Genomic DNA, 21,685 nt, shown 5'->3' with positions numbered 1-21,685 from the left:
TTTCTCTCCAAAACTCTTGAACGTGCCGTCCTTGGCCAGCTCTCCTGCTATCTCTCTCAGAATGACCTTCTTGATCCAAATCAGTCAGGTTTCAAGACTAGTCACTCAACTGAGACTGCTCTTCTCTGTATCACGGAGGCGCTCCGCACTGCTAAAGCTAACTCTCTCTCCTCTGCTCTCATCCTTCTAGACCTATCGGCTGCCTTCGATACTGTGAACCATCAGATCCTCCTCTCCACCCTCTCCGAGTTGGGCATCTCCGGCGCGGCCCACGCTTGGATTGACAGGTCGCGGCCCACGCTTGGACTGACAGGTCGCTCCTACCAGGTGGCGTGGCGAGAATCTGTCTCCTCACCACGCGCTCTCACCACTGGTGTCCCCCAGGGCTCTGTTCTAGGCCCTCTCCTATTCTCGCTATACACCAAGTCACTTGGCTCTGTCATAACCTCACATGGTCTCTCCTATCATTGCTATGCAGACGACACACAATTAATCTTCTCCTTTCCCCCTTCTGATGACCAGGTGGCGAATCGCATCTCTGCATGTCTGGCAGATATATCAGTGTGGATGACGGATCACCACCTCAAGCTGAACCTCGGCAAGACGGAGCTGCTCTTCCTCCCGGGGAAGGACTGCCCGTTCCATGATCTCGCCATCACGGTTGACAACTCCATTGTGTCCTCCTCCCAGAGCGCTAAGAACCTTGGCGTGATCCTGGACAACACCCTGTCGTTCTCAACTAACATCAAGGCGGTGGCCCGTTCCTGTAGGTTCATGCTCTACAACATCCGCAGAGTACGACCCTGCCTCACACAGGAAGCGGCGCAGGTCCTAATCCAGGCACTTGTCATCTCCCGTCTGGATTACTGCAACTCGCTGTTGGCTGGGCTCCCGGCCTGTGCCATTAAACCCCTACAACTCATCCAGAACGCCGCAGCCCGTCTGGTGTTCAACCTTCCCAAGTTCTCTCACGTCACCCCGCTCCTCCGCTCTCTCCACTGGCTTCCAGTTGAAGCTCGCATCCGCTACAAGACCATGGTGCTTGCCTACGGAGCTGTGAGGGGAACGGCACCTCAGTACCTTCAGGCTCTGATCAGGCCCTACACCCAAACAAGGGCACTGCGTTCATCCACCTCTGGCCTGCTCGCCTCCCTACCACTGAGTAAGTACAGTTCCCGCTCAGCCCAGTCAAAACTGTTCGCTGCTCTGGCACCCCAATGGTGGAACAAACTCCCTCACGACACCAGGACAGCGGAGTCAATCACCACCTTCCGGAGACACCTGAAACCCCACCTCTTCAAGGAATACCTAGGATAGGATAAAGCAATCCTTCTGCCCCCCCCCCCCCCCCCCCTTAAAAGATCTAGATGCACTATTGTAAAGTGGCTGTTCCACTGGATGTCATAAGGTGAATGCACCAATTTGTAAGTCGCTCTGGATAAGAGCGTCTGCTAAATGACTTAAATGTAAATGTAAATGTAAATTGCAGGTTGTAAAGCAACAAAATAGGAAAAACACCAATGGGGATGAATACTTTTGCAAGGCACTGTATAAGCAATAAATGGGAAAAACGTAGTAGATGTGATATTTCATTACAATTAGGTTAAGGTAAGGGTCAAACCAAAGACAATCTATTATATTGACAAGATAGTCGAGTGAACACTAACATTGGAAATGAGTGTCCTCAAAGATGGAAGCACTGTATTGTCTTTAATGGAAGGCAAGCCAAAGTAGTCGAGATTAGGTGGGACTATTCTAGCCAATGAGAGGGCAGATACGCGTGTGAACAAAAGGCACAACTCAGATTAAGTATTTTTTTAAGTTGGCGAAATGCCACATGCTTTTATTTGATCAAGTAAGCAATTCAAGTTTTTCTTAACCAAATTCGACTCATTGTCCTCCATAAAAAATTCCTCACTTTGTGGTCTTATTTTCGTGGACAGATTTTGGGCAGAGTAAACCCTCTCGCTTCGCCTCTTCCTCTGCTCAAACTCATGTCAGCCCAGTTGGCATCAACTGTCTGTGCTCCCATTGGTCATCCTGAGCTGTTCAAGCTCCTCCTCCAGGCTTCTAATTCGCTGCAGGAGTTCGGCCCTGTCCTGCTGTGCCCTGAGCTCTGCCTGCCGCTTGGCATCCTGGATCTTCCTCTCATACCAGCACTCCAGCTGAGTGGACACTGTCTCAAAGAACCTCTGGGTCACCTGCAACAAAGATACATGAAGTAAGTGAAGAAGACGTTACCCCTTCTCCACACACAACCCCTTCCCAGAAGTGAAAAGGAATCATCGGTCGACAGCCCACCAGAGGGCAATGTGAAGCCATTGATATAGTATTCACCACAGCTATCTTGTCATCAGTTACCTCCATGGCGTGTAGGTTGTTTCTCTCCTGACTGAATGTGGGCTCAGGGGGTCTGTCCATGAAGAACTCCAGGGTCCTGGTCCCGACACTGGGTGGTCTCATCAGGCCGCGCGTCCTGATCCGGTCCCGGAGGTGCTTTCTGTGGTGCCAGCCATGACTGTCCTGGCCCCGGCCCTGCTTCCAGTTGCTGGCGGGGGACTGGCTGCTGCTGACACTGCTGGAGCAGCCCTCCCAGATCAGCCCCGGAATGTGATTGTCGAGCCGTTCTGGATGCTGACACCGGGGGGCGGTAGAGCTCAGAAGGATTCCTGGGTGATGGTGGTGAGCAGGCAGAGGGAGAAGAGTAGTGTTCTGGTAGTTATCTGAGAAGAGAGGACCGAGAAAAAGAGCTTGTTTTTCAAGCTTGTGCGTTTTCTAAATCAGAGGTGTAAGACCTAGACCTACTGTCAACCCCACAACTTCATCACCAAAAACTTTGGGACGAGGTTAAACAAATTCTTACTTTAGAAATCCGACAGGACTTCTTTTTTTAGATTGTGACTTGATTTCTGGAACCACCTTCCCATGTCTCATCCTCATTATCATGCTCCTCCTAACACCCACCTGGTGATCTGTCCAGCTTCAGCTCAAAGTACTTCCTGCCCGACCCTTGACCCTGGCCCTGGCCCTGCTCCATCGCCGGACTGTGTGGTGCATTGTGGGTGGTTGAGGGTGAGGGGCATGGCAGCAGGTTGACGTAGGTAGCCAGAGAGCTGCTGCTGTCCCCAGAGAAGACAGAGAGCAGGGGGAGGCACTCTGAGTCTCCATCGTCCCCCACAGACGGAGAGGGGAGCAGCTTGTAGTACTGGGGGTCGGCTGGGAGGTGGAGGTCCATATCCTGGATCTGAGTCATGCACCACCTCTTCAACTCCTGGGTCGCTGCTGCCTGCTTGGGGTGTGAACACCAGAGAGACATAGGGGGGTCGTTCCACAAATTGTGTGCCTTCTGAGTAGTGTAACTTTTGATTTCACCTAATTTTCACATTCTGTCATAAAGAGCACATGTTCAACGTCATAAAAAACTATTTTTCTGGTGGTTAAATAAGAAAATTAATATAGTAAGTGCCTATTAAAACCTCTAGGGTATGTGGGATGCTAGCGATTTGAGTCCTAAGTCAATGGATACTGTAATGGCATTGAATAGAAAACTACAAAACCAAAAAAAATCCTACTTCCTGAATGGATTTTTCTCAGGTTTTCGCCTGCCAAATCAGTTCTGTTATACTCACAGACACTATTTTAACAGTTTTGGAAACTTGAGTGTTTTCTATCCAAATCTACCAGTTATATGCATATCATATCTTCTTGGCCCGAGTAGCAGGCAGTTTAATTTGGGCATACTTTTCATCTAAAATTCCGAATGCTGCCCCAGACCCTAGAGAAGTTGTGCCAAATAAAGTAACAGGGTTGACTGTAACATGGTTGATGATTTCACCTCGAAACAGCCATTAATCCCTGGGGCGGGGGAAAGGAAGTTTGTTGTGTGCAACAGAGAGAGACAATTGAAAGTAAGCTTCACCAAAAATGTTTAAAACATTTCTAGCCTGTCTATCTGTGAGTAACAGGGTTGACATGTTATGTTCGACTTGCTCACTTTTCCACCACAAAACACCAGAACATGTTCAAAAAGAGTACAACCAGATCACCTGTTTTACACTATAGTTGTACTATTAGATGTTACATTTTTCTTTAGAAACAAAATATTTCAAAAGGAATAGTTTCAACACATTAAAATGAGAGTTCAGTTCACGTAACAGGGTTGACCTTAAAATGAGGGACAGATGTAAATTAATCACTAATCCCATCAACTAAATAATAATTTTCAGAAATTACTTTGTCAAAGCAACAAAATAACTAGGGCTTTGCAAACCTGGAGAAATTTTGCGATTAAGTGGGATAAGATCTTCATGGAAGTCACAACGGAGGAACATGTCAAAATGCTGAATGTCTTTATTAAAATTCTGATTTATTAAATTCTTCATGTGGTCTATATTAAAAGTTAATTTAACAGGTTTAAAAAAATAGAAATGGTGCACAATTTCTACTTAAAATATCAAAGAGACGCAAACCCAGGGGTTAGGATTAGGGTGACTGCTGCCTGTTTTGTGTGTGAAAAACCAGAGAAACATAGGGGTTAGGATCACTGCTGCCTGCTTGGTGTGTGAATGAACACCAGAAATACATGTTGTCATGTTTTCACAGGATGTGGGTTAGTGAAGAGGTTAGTTAGAGATGTTGTGAATACGTTTCAGACGTTATTAAGAAGGGTGAATAAGGCCCTGGTTAAAAGTAGTACACTATATAGGGAATAGAGTGCCATTTGGGATGTGGACAGAAGGTATATGAGGGTGTGGTTGTGCCATGTAATACAATACCTGTCTCCTCTGTGCCTCCTCTCTGCCCTGGGCAGCTCTCTGGTCCATCCTGTAGAGACACTCCATCCTCTCTGCTGCCACCCTCTCCTGGGTCAGCATGTCCAGCACTTTGATCTGATCAACACAACGCCGAACAGCAGCTTGCATCTCAAATAGCATTCAAAAGTGTTGCGTTATAGGGGGAATATGGAGATAAAATGGTGGATAAAAAAATCAAATACAAATGACGCAGCAAATCAAGTCTGACATTTTTAAGTGGATATTACAAACTTTAGAAGCCTTTCAAACCTCAAATACACTACAGGGTTGCAGGACAATTCTCAGCCACAAAAGAGTGATCAAAATAAGATCCTATATGTCATTCATGTCATGTCCACACAATTGTCCACACAAATTCTAGTAGAGGTTTACAGGCTGTATTTGTAGTTTGTCTCTCTGTATGAGACAGAAAAAGCCATGTGTGCAACAAAGTTGAATTGAATTGACTGGTAGCAGACAGACCTGGTGTATGCTCTTGCGGTCCATCCTCCCAAGCCTAGTATAGACTTGCTCCTGAACCGTCAGCATCTGTGTCCTCATCTCCTCTTTAGTGGTGTTCAGTTCTCCCTCTAGCCTCTTGATCAGGGGCTTACAGTGGCAGCCATTGGCTGGGGCCTGACCAGGCAACACAATCGTGTATAATTGTGATATTTGTTTTACATCTTTTCTTTAGATTTCTTTCATTGGTTTCTTTCTAGATCTCTTATATTACCAATATCAACAGCAACAACAATACTTCTACTGTACTGTACCACTACTACCACTTAAGTTATGGACACCCCACCCCTAGGGTTGAAACATTTCAATAACTTCAAGAGGAAATAAAAAGGTGGTATGGGAATCTTCTATCTGGGGTTTCACGAAAACCTGGGAATTTTGGAAATGATCCGAATTTTGCAGCGTAGTGACTGACCTGTTTGACATTGCCGTCCTTGTCGCGGTACAGGGTGTATAGCTGATAGGTTTTGCCGTTGTGAGGAAGGGCTTCATCATATGTACACAGTCTGCTCTTCCTGTGGAGGTCGGGATGGCCATTCATTCTTCTTCTAGGAGTATCCTCCGCCAAGGCCTGGAAGAAGAAGACTTTTTGTCCATTATCTTGCAGAGAACAGAAATGGTCTTTATCCTCACAACCCAATCCCCCGAGACACCCCCAATCACCTGTTCTTTGAAAAGCTTATGTCTTCTCCTTCTGTGGTAAGGGCTGGTTGGGGTGACTGATGTTTTACTGTAGTGAAGGCGGTGGTGATGATGGTGAGGCAGCCCTGCTCTGTTGAGGCCGGCCCTGCTGGCCAGACGCTCACTACTGTGAGACGCCTCAGCCATGTACCCACTGTCCTGATGAAGGAAACAGCCAGGAGGCAGAGGTGAAGGAGAAGACAACTTTATTGTCCAATTGTACACAAAGGTCCATTTTTTTATTTATTTTTTTATTTCACCTTTATTTAACCAGGTAGGCAAATTGAGAACACGTTCTCATTTACAATTGCGACCTGGCCAAGATAAAGCAAAGCAGTTCGACACATACAACAACACATAGTTACACATGGAGTAAAACAAACATACAGTCAATAATACAGTGAAAATAAGTCTATATACAATATGAGCAAGTGAGGTGAGATAAGGGAGGTGAAGGCAAACAAAATATATATATAAATAAATAAATAAAATATAAAAAGGCCATGGTGGCGAAGTAAATACAATATAGCAAGTAAAAAAAATAACACTGGAATGGTTGGTTTGCAGTGGAAGAAGGTGCAAAGTAGAGATAGAAATAATGGGGTGCAAAGGAGCAAAATAAATAAATACAGTAGGTAAAGAGGTAGTTGTTTGGGCTAAATTATAGATGGGCTATGTACAGGTGCAGTAATCTATGAGCTGCTCTGACAGCTGGTGCTTAAAGCTAGTGAGGGAGATAAGTGTTTCCAGTTTCAGAGATTTTTGTAGTTCGTTCCAGTCATTGGCAGCAGAGAACTGGAAGGAGAGGCGGCCAAAGGAAGAATTGGTTTTGGGGGTGACCAGAGAGATATACCTGCTGGAGCGCGTGCTACGGGTGGGCGTTGCTATGGTGACCAGCGAGCTGAGATAAGGGGGGACTTTACCTAGCAGGGTCTTGTAGATGACCTGGAGCCAGTGGGTTTGGCGACGAGTGTGAAGCGAGGGCCAGCCAACGAGAGCGTACAGGTCGCAGTGGTGGGTAGTATATGGGGCTTTAGTGACAAAACAGATGGCACTGTGATAGACTGCATCCAATTTATTGAGTAGGGTTTTGGAGGCTATTTTGTAAATGACATCACCGAAGTCGAGGATTGGTAGGATGGTCAGTTTTACAAGGGTATGTTTGGCAGCATGAGTGAAGGATGCTTTGTTGCGGAATAAGAAGCCGATTCTAGATTTAACTTTGGATTGGAGATGCTTGCTGTGAGTCTGGAAGGAGAGTTTACAGTCTAACCAGACACCTAGGTATTTGTAGTTGTCCACATATTCTAAGTCAGAGCCGTCCAGAGTAGTGATGCTGGACAGGCGGGCAGGTGCAGGCAGCGATCGGTTGAAGAGCATGCATTTAGTTTTACTTGTATTTAAGAGCAATTGGAGGCCACGGAAGGAGAGTTGTATGGCATTGAAGCTCGCCTGGAGGGTTGTTAACACAGTGTCAAGAGAAGGGCCAGAAGTATACAGAATAGTGTCGTCTGCGTAGAGGTGGATCAGAGACTCACCAGCAGCAAGAGCGACATCATTGATGTATACAGAGAAGAGAGTCGGTCCAAGAATTGAACCCTGTGGCACCCCCATAGAGACTGCCAGAGGTCCGGACAACAGACCCTCCGATTTGACACACTGAACTCGATCAGAGAAGTAGTTGGTGAACCAGGCGAGGCAATCATTAGAGAAACCAAGGCTGTCGAGTCTGCCGATGAGGATGTGGTGATTGACAGAGTCAAAAGCCTTGGCCAGGTCAATGAATATGGCTGCACAGTACTGATTCCTATCGATAGCGGTTAAGATATTGTTTATGACCTTGAGCGTGGCTGAGGTGCACCCATGACCAGCTCTGAAACCAGATTGCATAGCGGAGAAGGTATGGTGGGATTCGAGATGGTCGGTAATCTGTTTGTTGACTTGGCTTTCGAAGACCTTAGAAAGGCAGGGTAGGATAGATATAGGTCTGTAGCAGTTTGGGTCTAGAGCGTCTCCCCCTTTGAAGAGGGGGATAACCGCAGCTGCTTTCCAATCTTTGGGAAACTCAGACGACACGAAAGAGAGGTTGAAAAGGCTGGTAATAGGGGTGGCAACAATTTCAGCGGATAGTTTTAGAAAGAAAGGGTCCAGATTATCTAGCCCGGCTGATTTGTAAGGGTCCAGATTTTGCAGCTCTTTCAGAACATCAGCTGACTGTATTTGGGAGAAAGAGAAATGGGGAAGGCTTGGGCGAGTAGCAGAGGGGGAGGGCAGTGCTGTTGACCGGGGTAGGGGTAGCCAGGTGGAAAGCATGGCCAGCCGTAGAAAAATGCTTATTGAAATTCTCAATTATAATGGATTTGTCGGTGGTGACAGTATTTCCTATCTTCAGTGCAGTTGGAAGCTGGGAGGAGGTGTTCTTATTCTCCATGGACTTTACAGTGTCCCAGAACTTTTTTGAGTTTGTGTTGCAGGAAGCAAATTTCTGCTTGAAAAAGCTAGCCTTGGCTTTTCTAACTGCCTGTGTATACTGGTTTCTAGCTTCCCTGAAAAGTTGCATATCACGGGGGCTGTTCGATGCTAATGCAGAACGCCATAGGATGTTTTTCTGTTGGTTAAGGGCAGTCAGGTCAGGAGAGAACCAAGGACTATATCTGTTCCTGGTTCTAAATTTCTTGAATGGGGCATGCTTATTCAAGATGGTGAGGAAGGCATTTTTTAAAAATATCCAGGCATCCTCTACTGACGGGATGAGATCAATATCCTTCCAGGATATCTCGGCCAGGTCGATTAGAAAGGCCTGCTCGCTGAAGTGTTTCAGGGAGCGTTTGACAGTGATGAGTGGAGGTCGTTTGATCGCTGACCCATTACGGATACAGGCAATGAGGCAGTGATCGCTGAGATCTTGGTTGAAAACAGCAGAGGTGTATTTGGAGGGCAAGTTGGTTAGGATGATGTCTATGAGGGTACCCGTGTTTACGGAATTGGGGTGATACCTGGTAGGTTCATTGATAATTTGTGTGAGATTGAGGGCATCAAGCTTAGATTGTAGGATGGCTGGGGTGTTAAGCATGTTCCAATTTAGGTCGCCTAGCAGCACAAGCTCTGAAGATAGATGGGGGGCAATCAGTTCACATATGGTGTCCAGAGCACAGCTGGGGGCAGAGGTGGTCTATAGCAGGCGGCAACAGTGAGAGACTTGTTTTTAGAGAGGTGGATTTTTAAAAGTAGGAGTTCAAATTGTTTCGGAACAGACCTGGATAGTAAAACAGAACTCTGCAGGCAATCCTTGCAGTAGATTGCAACACCGCCCCCTTTGGCCGTTCTATCTTGTCTGAAAATCTTGTAGTTAGGGATGAAAATGTCAGAATTTTTGGTGGTCTTCCTAAGCCAGGATTCAGACACGGCTAAAACATCTGGGTTGGCAGAGTGTGCTAAAGCAGTGAACAAAACAAACTTAGGGAGGAGGCTTCTAATGTTAACATGCATGAAACCAAGGCTATTACGGTTACAGAAGTCATCAAAAGGGAGCGCCTGGGGAATAGGAGTGGAGCTAGGTACTGCAGGGCCTGGATTCACCTCTACATCACCAGAGGAACAGAGGAGGAGTAGGATAAGGGTACGGCTAAAAGCTATGAGAATTGGTCGTTTGGAACGTCTAGAACAGAGAGTAAAAGGAAGTTTCTGGGGGCGATAAAATAGCTTCAAGGAATAATGTACAGACAAACGTATGGTAGGATGTGAATACAGTGGAGGTAAACCTAGGTAATGGGTGATGATGAGAGAGATATAGTCTCTAGAAACATCATTGAAACCAGGTGATGTCATCGCATATGTGGGTGGTGGAACTGAGAGGTTGGATATATAGTGAGCAGGGCTAGAAGCTCTACAGTGAAATAAGCCAATAAACACTAACCAGAACAGCAATGGACAAGGCATATTTACATTAAGGAGAGGCATGCTTAATCGAGTGATCATAAGGGTCCAGTGAGTAGAGGTTGGTTGGGGGCACGGCGATCCAGACAGCTGGCCGGGTAGCTGGCTATCGGTAGCAAGATAACATAGGATGGAGGTCTGTTTTTATTTTATTTATTTTTTATTTTTTTGTCACCTCGTTCGTTTCCGTCGGTAGATTAGTGGGGTTCCGTGTGGTAGAGGGGATCGATCCAATTGGCAAAATAGATATAGTGACCCAGGAAAAAAGAAAAAAAAATTGTCCGGTATATTTATTTAGATAGCAGCCGATAAGACAGCTAATAGTTAGCAGATGGGTATTCAGAAACGTCGCAATGGAAAAGCCTGTTGAAACCACCTCGGACAATTACGTCGGCAGACCAGTCGTGATGGATCGGCGGGGCTCCGTGTCGGCAATAAAGGGTCTAGTCCAATTGGCAAAAGAATGAAGGTTCGACTTCCGCTTCATCCCAACCCAATAACTCAAGAGGCACAAATACTGTAAACATCATATTTAACATTGGGTTAGCATACCGCCGTCTACTGTCATCCATTTTTTTGCCTGTCAATATACACCACCTAATTTTACCCCAGACAGCCTTTACCTTGTTGGGCAGCATTTCTTCTCTGGTGACAGACTGGGTTCTACGTTCTGCCTTCAGCCGGTCCCTTTGAACCTGACCAAAACCCAGGAGAGTAGAAAACTAACGACTAACTATACTGTCTGTTGCTACCTCACAGTCCAGCCAAGGTGCATAAAATGAAGAACAGACTGGATTACAGACTGGAAAAACTGACTACTCATCGAGGCGTTGGGTAATCATCTGCACTCTTTATACTCCTTAACAAACTGTCAATCTTGGAGGGAAATGTAAGTTCACTAAGAGGTGTTTTGATGCCAGAATCAGTTCATAATGTGTATCAGATCAGTGTATCATTGGTCTATGTCCAAAGGAACATCTCATGCTGACCTGAGGAGCTCTGGCCAGCAGGAGAGACACGTCTTTGTGGTTGTAGTCTCTGGCCTTGTCCAGGGCAGTCTTCCCTGCCTGGAACAGACAGGAATTCATTGAAAGGTTGCGTTGCTGACAAGGTCCCTGCACTGTTGACAATGCTCCTTTAAAATGCAATCCCCCCTATATAGTACACTGGTCAGAAGTACAGCACTGTATGGTAATGGAGTAGCATTTGAGATGCATCCACTTACGTTGTTTCGTGCGTTGCCGTCAGTCCCTGCCTCCAGGAGGAGCTGAACAGTTTTCTTGTGGTTTAGGGCAGCTGCCATATGGAGAGCAGTGTCCCCTAGCTGGGCATAGGAAACAGACAGGTGACTATCCCTAACCCTATCCCCTAGCTGGGCATAGGAAACAGACAGGTGACTAACCCTATCCCCTAGCTGGGCATAGGAAACAGACAGGTGACTAGCCCTAACCCTATCCCCTAGCTGGGCATAGGAAACAGACAGGTGACTAGCCCTAACCCTATCCCCTAGCTGGGCATAGGAAACAGACAGGTGACTAGCCCTAACCCTATCCCCTAGCTGGGCATAGGAAACAGACAGGTGACTATCCCTAACCCTATCACCTAGCTGGGCATAGGAAACAGACAGGTGACTAACCCTATCCCCTAGCTGGGCATAGGAAACAGACAGGTGACTAGCCCTAACACTATCCCCTAGCTGGGCATAGGAAACAGACAGGTGACTAGCCCTAATCCTATCCCCTAGCTGGGCACAGGGAAGAGGTGACTATAGGTGTGAGAGCAGTCAAAGGAGCCCCCCCCCCCCCCCCCCCCAGGGTTAGCGAGGATAAGCTGATCCTACATCTATGTAAAGGTTACTTCTACCCGGAGTTGAGCAGTCACTGACTGGACACGGGTGTGTTATAAAGACAGACAGAAGCTCTACTGTGGCATCAAACTCAACAAGTAATCAATGACGTGAAAGGAGCTGTAGTAACAATATAAATCAAGCTGGGACCTGCCTGGTTTTTCTCCGTAACAGAGCATAAGGCGCCCACCAGAATCTTGATCATGGCCAGGTGATTGTAACGTGCTGCCACATGCAAACAGGTGTCCCCCACATTGTTCTTGATGTCTGGTCTGGAGCCTCCCAGCAGCAGCACGTGGGCGCTCTGAGCATTGGCGTTCTGACAGGCCAGGTGGAGAGCTGTGTTTCCTGCCTAAGAACAAACACACAAAGCCTAGTGTGGCAGAACCGAGCCGTCAAGGTGAAAAATCTGTCAATGTGCCCTTGAGCAAGGCACTTAACACTAATTTGCTCAAGGGGCGCCGTACTACTATGACTGACCCTGTAAAACAACACTGCACCTATCCGGTGATTGTGACACATTTTTTATTAAAACATTCCAGGCGACACCCTATTCATTATAGTGCACTACTTCAAAAGGAATAGGAAATAGAATGAATGCATTTGTGATGCACTCTGAGAGTGGCATGAAAAACCTGTCAGGCACCAGACAGAAACGCATTTCAGTCCTAATGCTTTTTACCATCATTGGTCCCAGATCTAGACCTAACATATTCACATTTGAATTGCTGTACCTTGTTCCTGGCGTGAACGTCAGCCCCAGCCTTGACCAACAGTTTGACTGACTGACAGAAGCCATGCCATGAGACCTCATGGAGCGCCGTGTTGCCGTCCTATCAGAAAAAGCGAGACTGTCATTAGAAGGAGTGAAACATTTGTTTTTCTAATAATGTCATTTAATTCATATGCCCGGACCTCATATAGATTGCTAATACAGTTCAGGTACATTACATTCCTCCCTGTGTTGTGAATGCTTGTATTTTTGGCCCTCCTGTAAATTAAATAAAGGAAATGTGACTTTGTCTTTAGACATGAAGATTCCGTGACATTTCAGTAACATTGCTTCAGATTCCTCAACATTTCATGTGACATTCAGAGGCTGTGTCCCAAATGGCGCCCTATTCCCTTTATAGTGCAATACTTTTGACCAGGGCCCATGGGGACCTACAGCGCATTCGGAAAGTATTCAGACTCCTCGGCTTTTCCACATTTTGTTACGTTACAGCCTTATTCTAAAATTGATGACATTTGTTTTACATTTACATTTTAGTCATTTAGCAGACGCTCTTATCCAGAGCGACTTACAGTAGAGTGCATACATTTTATTACATTTTTTATATTTTAAACATTTTTTTACGTATTACATTTTTTTTACATACTGAGACAAGGATATCCCTACCGGCCAAACCCTCCCTTACCCGGACGACGCTATGCTAATTGTGTGTCGCCCCACGGACCTCCCGGTTGCGGCCGGCTGCGACAGAGCCTGGGCGCGAACCCAGCCCAGCCTGGGCGCGAACCCAGAGACTCTGGTGGAGCAGCTAGCACTGCGATGCAGTGCCCTAGACCACTGCGCCACCCGGGAGGCCACTTCCGGGAGCACCCGGGAGTGTGATCCCAGGAGCTTCATGATGTAGTCACCTGGAATGCATTTCAATTAACAGGTGTGCTTTGTTAAAAGTTAATTAGTGGAATTTCTTTCCTTCTTAATGCGTTTGACCCAATCGGTTGTGTTGTGACAAGGTATGGGTGTATACAGAAGATAGCCCTATTTGGTAAAAGACCAAGTCCATATTATGGCAAGAACAGCTCAAATAAGTAAAGAGAAAGGACAGTCCATCATTACTTTAAGACATGAAGTCAATATGGAAAATGTCAAGAACTTTGAAAGTTTCTTCAAGTGCAGTTGCAAAAAGCAGCAAGCGCTATGATGAAACGGGTTCTCATGAGGACTGCCACAGGAAAGGAAGACCCAGAGTTACTTCTGCTGCAGAGGATAAGTTCATTAGAGTTACCAGTCTCAGAAATCGGCAATTAACTGCACCTCAGATTGCAGCCCAAATAAATGCTTCGCAGAGTTCAATTAACAGACACATCTCAACATCAACTGTTCAGAGGAGATTGCGTGAATCAGGCCTTTGAATTTCTGCAAAGAAACCACTACTAAAGGACACCAATAAGAAGAGTCCAAATTTGAGATTTTTGGTTCCAACGGCTGTGTCTTTGTGAGACAGAGTAGGTGAACGGATGATCTCCGCATGTGTGGTTCCCACCGCCAAGCATGGAGGAGGAGGTGTGATGGTGTGGGGGTGCGTTGCTGGTGACACTGTCAGTGATTTATTTAGAATTCAAGGCACACTTAACCAGCATGGCTAGCACAGCACTCTGCAGCGACACGCCATACCATCTGGTTTGCGCTTAGTGGGACTGTCACAGGACAATGACCCAAAACATACCTCCAGGCTGTGTAAGGGCTATTTGACAAAGAAGGAGAGTGATGAGTGCTGCATCAGATGACCTGTCCTCCACAATCACCCGACCTCAACCCAATTGACATGGTTTGGGATGAGTTGGACTGCAGAGTGTTGGAAAAGCAGCCAACAAGTGCTCGCATATCTGGGAACTCCTTCAAGACTGTTGGAAAAGCATTCCAGGAGACTACAATCACACATAATACCCCATAATGACAAAGTAAAAACTGGTTTTTAGAAGGGTTTGCAAATATGTTCACAATAAAAAACTAAAATATGACATTTACATAAGTATGCAGACCCTTTAGTCAGTACTTTGCTGAAGCACCTTTGGCAGCGATTAACAGCCACGAGTCTTCTTGGGTATGACGCTACAAGCTTGGCACACCTGTATTTGGGGAGTTTCTCCCATTTTTCTGTGCAGATTCTCTGAAAAGATGGCGCCGACAGAGATGGTCACCTTGCTTCGCGTTCTTAGGAAACTATGCAGTATTAGTTTTTTTTAATGTATTATTTCTTACACTGTTACCCCAGGAAATCTTAAGTCTTATTACATACAGCCGGGAAGAACTATTGGATATAAGAGCAACGTCAACTTACCAACATTACGACCAGGAATATGACTTTCCTGAGGCAGATTCTCTGTTTGGACCACCACCCAGGACAATGGATCGGATCCCAGTAGGGATCCTATTTCAGGGGCTGAGTCACTGGCTTACTGGTGCTCTTCCATGCCGTCCCTAGGAGGGGTGCGTCACTTGAGTGGGTTGAGTCACTGACGTGATCTTTCTGTCTGGGTTGGTGCCCCCTCCTTGGGTTGTGCCGTGGCGGAGATCTTTGTGGGCTATTCTCGGCCTCAGGATGGTAAGTTGGTGGTTGACAATATCCTTCTAGTGGTGTGGGGGCTGTGCTTTGGCAATGTGGGTGGGGTTATAGCCTGCGTGTTTGGCCCTGTCCGGGGGTGTTGTCGGACGGGGCCACAGTGTCTCCCGACCCCTCCTGTCTCAGCCTCCAGTATTTATGCTGCAGTAGTTTATGTGTCGGCGTGCTAGGGTCAGTCTGTTATATCTGGAGTACTTCTCCTGTCTTATCTGGTGTCCTGTGTGAATTTAAGTATGCTCTCTCTAATTCTTTCTCTCTCTCGGAGGACCTGAGCACTAGGACTGGCTGTGCTGCTGCTCCAGTTTCAACTGTTCTGCCTGCGGCTATGGAACCCTGACCTGTTCACCGGACGTGCTACCTGTCCTGGACCTGCTGTTTTCAACTCTCTAGACAGAAGGAGCGGTAGAGATACTCTGAATGATTGGCTATGAAAAGCCAACTGACATTTACTCCTGAGGTGCTGACCTGTTGCACCCTCGACAACCACTGTGATTATTATTATTTGACCCTGCTGGTCATCTATAAACATTTGAACATCTTGGCAATGTTCTGTTATAATCTCCACCCGGCACAGCCAGAAGAGGACTGGCCACCCCTCATAGCCTGGTTCCTCTCTAGGTTTCTTCCTAGGTTCTGGCCTTTCTAGCCACCGTGCTTCTACACCTACACCTGCATTGCTTGCTGTTTGGGGTTTTAGGCTGGGTTTCTGTACAGCACTTTGAGATATCAGCTGATGTAAGAAGGGCTTTATAAATTGATTTGATTTGATTTAGGCGACCCAAAACAGCGTCGCCGCAGAAGGGACAGACGGAGCGGTCTTCTGGTCAGGCTCCGTAGACGGGCACATCGCTCACCGCTCCCGAGTATACTACTCGCCAACGTCCAGTCTCTTGACAACAAGGTAGAGGAAATTGGAGCAAGGGTTGCCTTCCAGAGAGCCATCAGAGATTGTAACATTCTCTGTTTCACGGAGACATGACTCACTCGGGATACCTTATCAGAGTCGGTACAGCCACCCGGTTTCTTCACGCATCGCGCCCACAGAAACATGCCTCACTCGGGATACCTTATCAGAGTCGGTACAGCCACCCGGTTTCTTCACGCATCGCGCCCACAGAAACAAACATCTTTCTGGTAAGAAGAAGGGCGGGGCTGTATGACTTATAATTAACCAATCATGGTGTGATCATAACAACATACAGGAACTCAAGTCCTTTGTTCACCTGACCTAGACTTCCTTACAATCAAATGCCGACCGCATTATCTACCAAGAGAATTCTCTTCGATTATAATCACAGCCGTGTATATCCCCCCCCCCAAGCAGACACCTCAACGGCCCTGAAATAACTTTATTGGACTCTATGTAAACTGGAAACCACATATCCTGAGGGTGCATTTATTTTAGCTGTGGATTTTAACAAGGCTAATCTGAAAACAAGGCTCCCTAAATTTTATCAGCATATCGAATGCGTGATCTGCGCTGGCAAAATTCTGGATCATTGCTACTCTAACTTCCACGACGCATACAAAGCCCTACCTCGCCGTCCTTTCGGCGACCACGACTCCATTTTGTTGCTCCCAGCCTATAGACAGAAATTAAAACAGGAAACAGTTCAACACTGGTCCGACCAATCTGATTCCACGCGTCAAGATTTCTTCGATCACGTGGACTGGGATATGTTCCGGATAGCCTCAGACAACAACATTGATGTATATGCTGATTTGGTGAGCGAGGTTATTAGCAAGTGCATCGGTGATGTTGTACCCACGGTGACTATTAAAACCTTCCCCAACCAAAAACAGTGGATTGATGGCAGCATTCGCTCAAAACTGAAAGCGCGAACCACTGCTTTTAATCATGGCAAGGCGACCGGAAACATGACCGAATACAAACAGTGTAGCTATTCCCTCCGCAAGGCAATCAAACAAGCTAAGCGTCAGTATAGAGACAAAGTAGAGTCCCAATTCAACGGCTCAGACATGAGACGTATGTGCAGGGTCTACAGTCAATCACGGATTACAAAAAGAAAACCAGCCCCGTCGCGGACACTGACGTCTTGCTCCCAGACAAACTAAACAACTTCTTTGCTCACTTTGAGGACAATACAGTGACACTGACACGGCCTGCTACCAAAACCTGGGGGCTCTCCTTCACTGCAGCCAACGTGAGTAAAACATTTAAACGTGTTTAACCTCGCAAGGCTGCATCCCTAGCCGCGTCCTCAGAGCATGCACAAACCAGCTGGCTGGTGTGTTTACAGATATATTCAATAAATCCCTATCCCAGTCCGCTGTTCTCACAAGCTTCAAGAGAGCCACCATTGTTCCTGTTCCCAAGAAAGCTAAGGTAACTGACCTAAACAACTATCACCCCGTAGCACTCACTTCCATCATCATGAAGTGCTTTGAGAGACTAGTCAAGGATCATATCACCTCCACCCTACCTGACACCCTAGACCCACTCCAATTTGCTTATCGCCCCAATAGGTCCACAGACGACGCAATCACACTGCACACTGCCCTACCCCATCTGGACAAGATGAATACCTATGAAAGAATGCTGTTCATCGATTACAGCTCAGCATTTAACACCATAGTAACCTCTAAACTCGTCATTAAGCTCGAGACCCTGGGTCTTGACCCCGCCCTGTGCAACCGGGACCTGGACTTTCTGACGGGACGCCCCCAGGTGGAAACAACATCTCCACCCCGCTGATCCTCAACACTGGGGCCCCACAAGGGTGCGTTCTCAGCCCTCTCCTGTACTCCCTGTTCACCCATGACTGCGTGGCCATGCACGCCTCCAACTCAATCATCAAGTTTGCAGACGACACTAGAGTGGTAGGCTTGTTTACCAACAACGACGAGACAGCCTACAGGGAGCAGGTGAGGGCCCTCGGAGTGTGGTGTCAGGAAAATAACCTCGCACTCAACGTCAACAAAACAAAGGAGATGATCCTGAACTTCAGGGATCAGCAGAGGGAGCACCCCCCATCCACATCGACGGGACAGTAGTGAAGAAGGTGGAAAGTTAAGTTCCTCGGCATACACATCACGGACAAACTGAATTGTTCCACCCACACAGACAGCGTGGTGAAGATAGCGCAGCAGCGCCTCTTCAACCTCAGGAGGCTGAAAAAATTTGGCTTGTCACCAAAACCTTTTACAAATGCACAATCAAGAGCATCCTGTCGGGCTGTATCACCGCCTGGTATGGCAACTGCTCCGCCCACAACCGTAAGGCTCTCCAGAGGGTAGTGAGGTCTGCACAACACATCACCGGGGGCAAAACACCTGCCCTCCAGGACACCTACACCACCTGATGTCACAGGAAGGCCAAAAAGATCATCAAGGACAATAACCACCCGAGCCACTGCCTGTTGAAAACACGAAAACACGAACTTGACTAAACTAACAAAACAACAAACGGTGTAGACAGACCTGGACGACGAACTCACATAAACACGAAGAACGCACGAACAGGGAAAATAGCCTACACATAAAAATGACGATGAACAAAACAAACCGAACAGTCCCGTATGGTGCGACAAACACAGACACAGGAGACAACCACCCACAACGAACACTGTGAAACAACCTACCTAAATATGACTCTTAATTAGAGGAACGCCAAACACCTGCCTCTAATTAAGAGCCATACCAGGCAACCCATAAACCAACATAGAAACAGAAAACATAGAATGCCCACCCAAACTCACGTCCTGACCAACTAACACATACAACAAACTAACAGAAATAGGTCAGGAACGTGACAGTGATTGAAGTTTACATACACTTATGTTGGAGTCATTAAAACTCGCTTTTTCAACCACTCCACAAATTTCTTGTTAACAAACTATAGTTTTGGTAAGTCGGTTAGGAAATCTACTTTGTGCATGACACAAGTACTTTTTCCAACAATTGTTTACAGACAGATTAGTTCACTTATAATTCACTGTATCACAATTCCAGTGAGTCATACGTTTACATACACTAAGTTGACTGTGCCTTTAAACAGCTTTGACAATTCCAGAAAATGATGTCAGGACTTTAGAAGCTTCTGATTTAAGGCAATGATTTGATTTGAGTCAATTGGAGGTGCACCTGTGGATGTATTTCAAGGCCTACCTTCAAACTCAGTGCCTCTTTGCTTGACATCATGGGAAAATCAAAGGAAATCAGCCAAGACCTCAGAAAAAAATGGTAGACCTCCACAAGTCTGGTTCATCCTTGGGAGCAATTTCCAAATGCCTGAAGTTACCACGTTCATATGTACAAACAATAGTACACAAGTATAAACACCATGGGACCACACAGCCGTCATATCGCTCAGGAAGGAGAAGCGTTCTGTGTCCTAGAGATGAACATACTTTGGTGCGAAAAGTGCAAATCAATGCCAGAACAACAGCAAAGGACCTTGTGAAGATGCTGGAGGAAACAGGTACATAAGTATCTATATCCACAGTAAAACGAGTCCTACATCGACATAACCTGAAAGGCCGCTCAGCAAGGAAGAAGCCACTGCTCCAAAACAGCCATAAAAAGACAGACTACGGTTTGCAACTGCACATGGAGACAAAGATCGTACTTTTTGTAGAGATATCCTCTGGTCTGATGAAACAAAAATAGAACTGTTTGAACATAATGACCATCATTATGTTTGGAGGAAAAAGCCGAAGAACACCATCCCATCCGTGAAGCACGGGGGTGGCAGCATCATGTTGTGGGAGTGCTTTGCTGCAGGCGGGACTGGTGCACTTCACAAAATAGATGGCATCATGAGGTAGGAAAATGATGTGAATATATTGAAGCAACATCTCAAGACATCAGTCAGGAAGTTAAAGCTTGGTTGCAAATGGGTCTCCCAAATGGACAATGACCCCAAGCATACTTCCAAAGCTGTGGCAAAATGGCTTAAGGACAACAAAGTCAAGGTATTGGAGTATCCATCACAAAGTCCTGACCTCAATCCTATAGAAAATTTGTGGGCAGAACTGAAAAAGTGTGTGCGAACAAGGAGGCCTACAAACCTGACTCAGTTACACCTATTCTGTCAGGAGGAATGGGCCAAAATTCACCCAAGTTATTGTGGGAAGCTTATGGTAGGCTACCCGAAACCTTTGACCCAAGTTAAACAATTGAAAGGCAATGCTACCAAATACTAATTGAGTGTATGTAAACTTCTGACCCACTGGGAATGTGATGAAAGAAATAAAAGCTGAAATAAGTAATTCTCTCTACTATTATTCTGACATTTCACATCCTTAAAATAAAGTGGTGATCCTAACTGACCTAAGACAGGGAATTTTTACTAGGATTAAATGTCAGAAATTGTGAAAAACTGAGTTTAAATGTATTTGGCTAAGGTGTATGCAAACTTCCGACTTCAAATGTATAGGGACAGATCCAGATTCAGAGACATTTCTCTCCCTCACCTTGTCCTGCAGGTCTAGAGCGCAGCCTCCCTTGATGAGTCCGTCTATGATATCACTGTTCCCCACCATGGCTGCTCGGTGGAGGGCTGTCTGGTGGCCCTGTGATGACAGAAGGACATGGGCCTGGGCTGCCTCCCTGTCACTCATCACTGCTCACTACTGTCAACACAACACACAGAATACTAACGTTTAACACACACGTGTACTTATGGACGCACACACACATGCATACACACGCACACAAATGCATGCACGCACGAGCACACACATCACTAATGTGCAACCCAACACGCAACATACATTACACACTGAGGTTAAAATGATGTCAACTCTATCTCAATCACAAAAATAGTGCATCAACCTCCAACACGCAATCTAAGATAAAAAGCCATTCATCTCTATGTACCAAATGAAGTCTGGTATGATCACGTAAAGATAGTGTAATGGGATGAAAAACTCATCTGGGAAACAAAAACATGATCTAATAGGGAATATTGTCTGATGTATCAGATCATCAAGAATGATTTCACTCTTTAAAAAAATAACATCAAGGACAATATCTGATGGTCGATATGATGAAAATAGTTCAAATCTAATGGTCAATATTTTGATCTGATCTGAAAGCATTGTCTTACCTCATCCAGAATGTCCGTGTTCCAGCAGGATGTATCCCAATCCCAGATTGCCCCTTTAAAAAGGTCAGGGTGCAACAGCCGATGATTGATGTGGTCAATCCAAAAACGTATTATAAAAAATATATAATATGCCCTCTCCTTACAAAAGGCATTACAGCATTGTAGTAGGCAAATAAACATGGACTGAAATGAGCGCAGCTAGACTGTAAACTGCAAATAGTCACTCACACTCATACAACTATAATCTGCTGCTCTCGGACAGAGTGCCGCTGTGTGTGCATGCGTGTGCGAGCGTGTGCACATCCACTTGCATATGTACGTGGTCATGTGTGTATGCCAGCCAGTATGTGCATTGGTGAGTATGTATTTATGTGTGTGTGTGTGTGTTGGCGGGTCTGTGTGTGTGTACATACGTATGTGTGTGCCAGCCGGCAGAATTAAAGGCAGTAAACAACCCCATGTATAATCCACAGGGGGGAAGCGGAGG

The 21,685-nt window shown here is 46.1% G+C and overlaps 1 protein-coding gene across 1 annotated transcript; it reads right to left on the bottom strand.

Moving 5' to 3' along the window:
- Nucleotides 1-1,809: 1,809 nt before the first annotated feature.
- ankrd6a (ankyrin repeat domain 6a) lies at nt 1,810-21,452 on the bottom strand. The gene is given in 14 exon segments (XM_055863972.1): nt 1,810-2,201; nt 2,362-2,723; nt 2,965-3,289; nt 4,776-4,889; nt 5,277-5,429; nt 5,728-5,883; nt 5,976-6,147; nt 10,527-10,662; nt 10,906-10,996; nt 11,155-11,249; nt 11,926-12,127; nt 12,510-12,608; nt 20,564-20,722; nt 21,199-21,452. Coding segments are annotated over 13 exon segments (2,241 nt in total). The 5' UTR covers nt 20,711-20,722; nt 21,199-21,452; the 3' UTR covers nt 1,810-2,012.
- Nucleotides 21,453-21,685: the final 233 nt, after the last annotated feature.

The sequence above is a fragment of the Salvelinus fontinalis genome, chromosome 15 (assembly GCF_029448725.1).
Source record: "Salvelinus fontinalis isolate EN_2023a chromosome 15, ASM2944872v1, whole genome shotgun sequence".
Taxonomy (NCBI): Eukaryota; Metazoa; Chordata; class Actinopteri; order Salmoniformes; family Salmonidae; genus Salvelinus; species Salvelinus fontinalis.
This window is presented reverse-complemented; position numbering and strand designations above follow the sequence as displayed.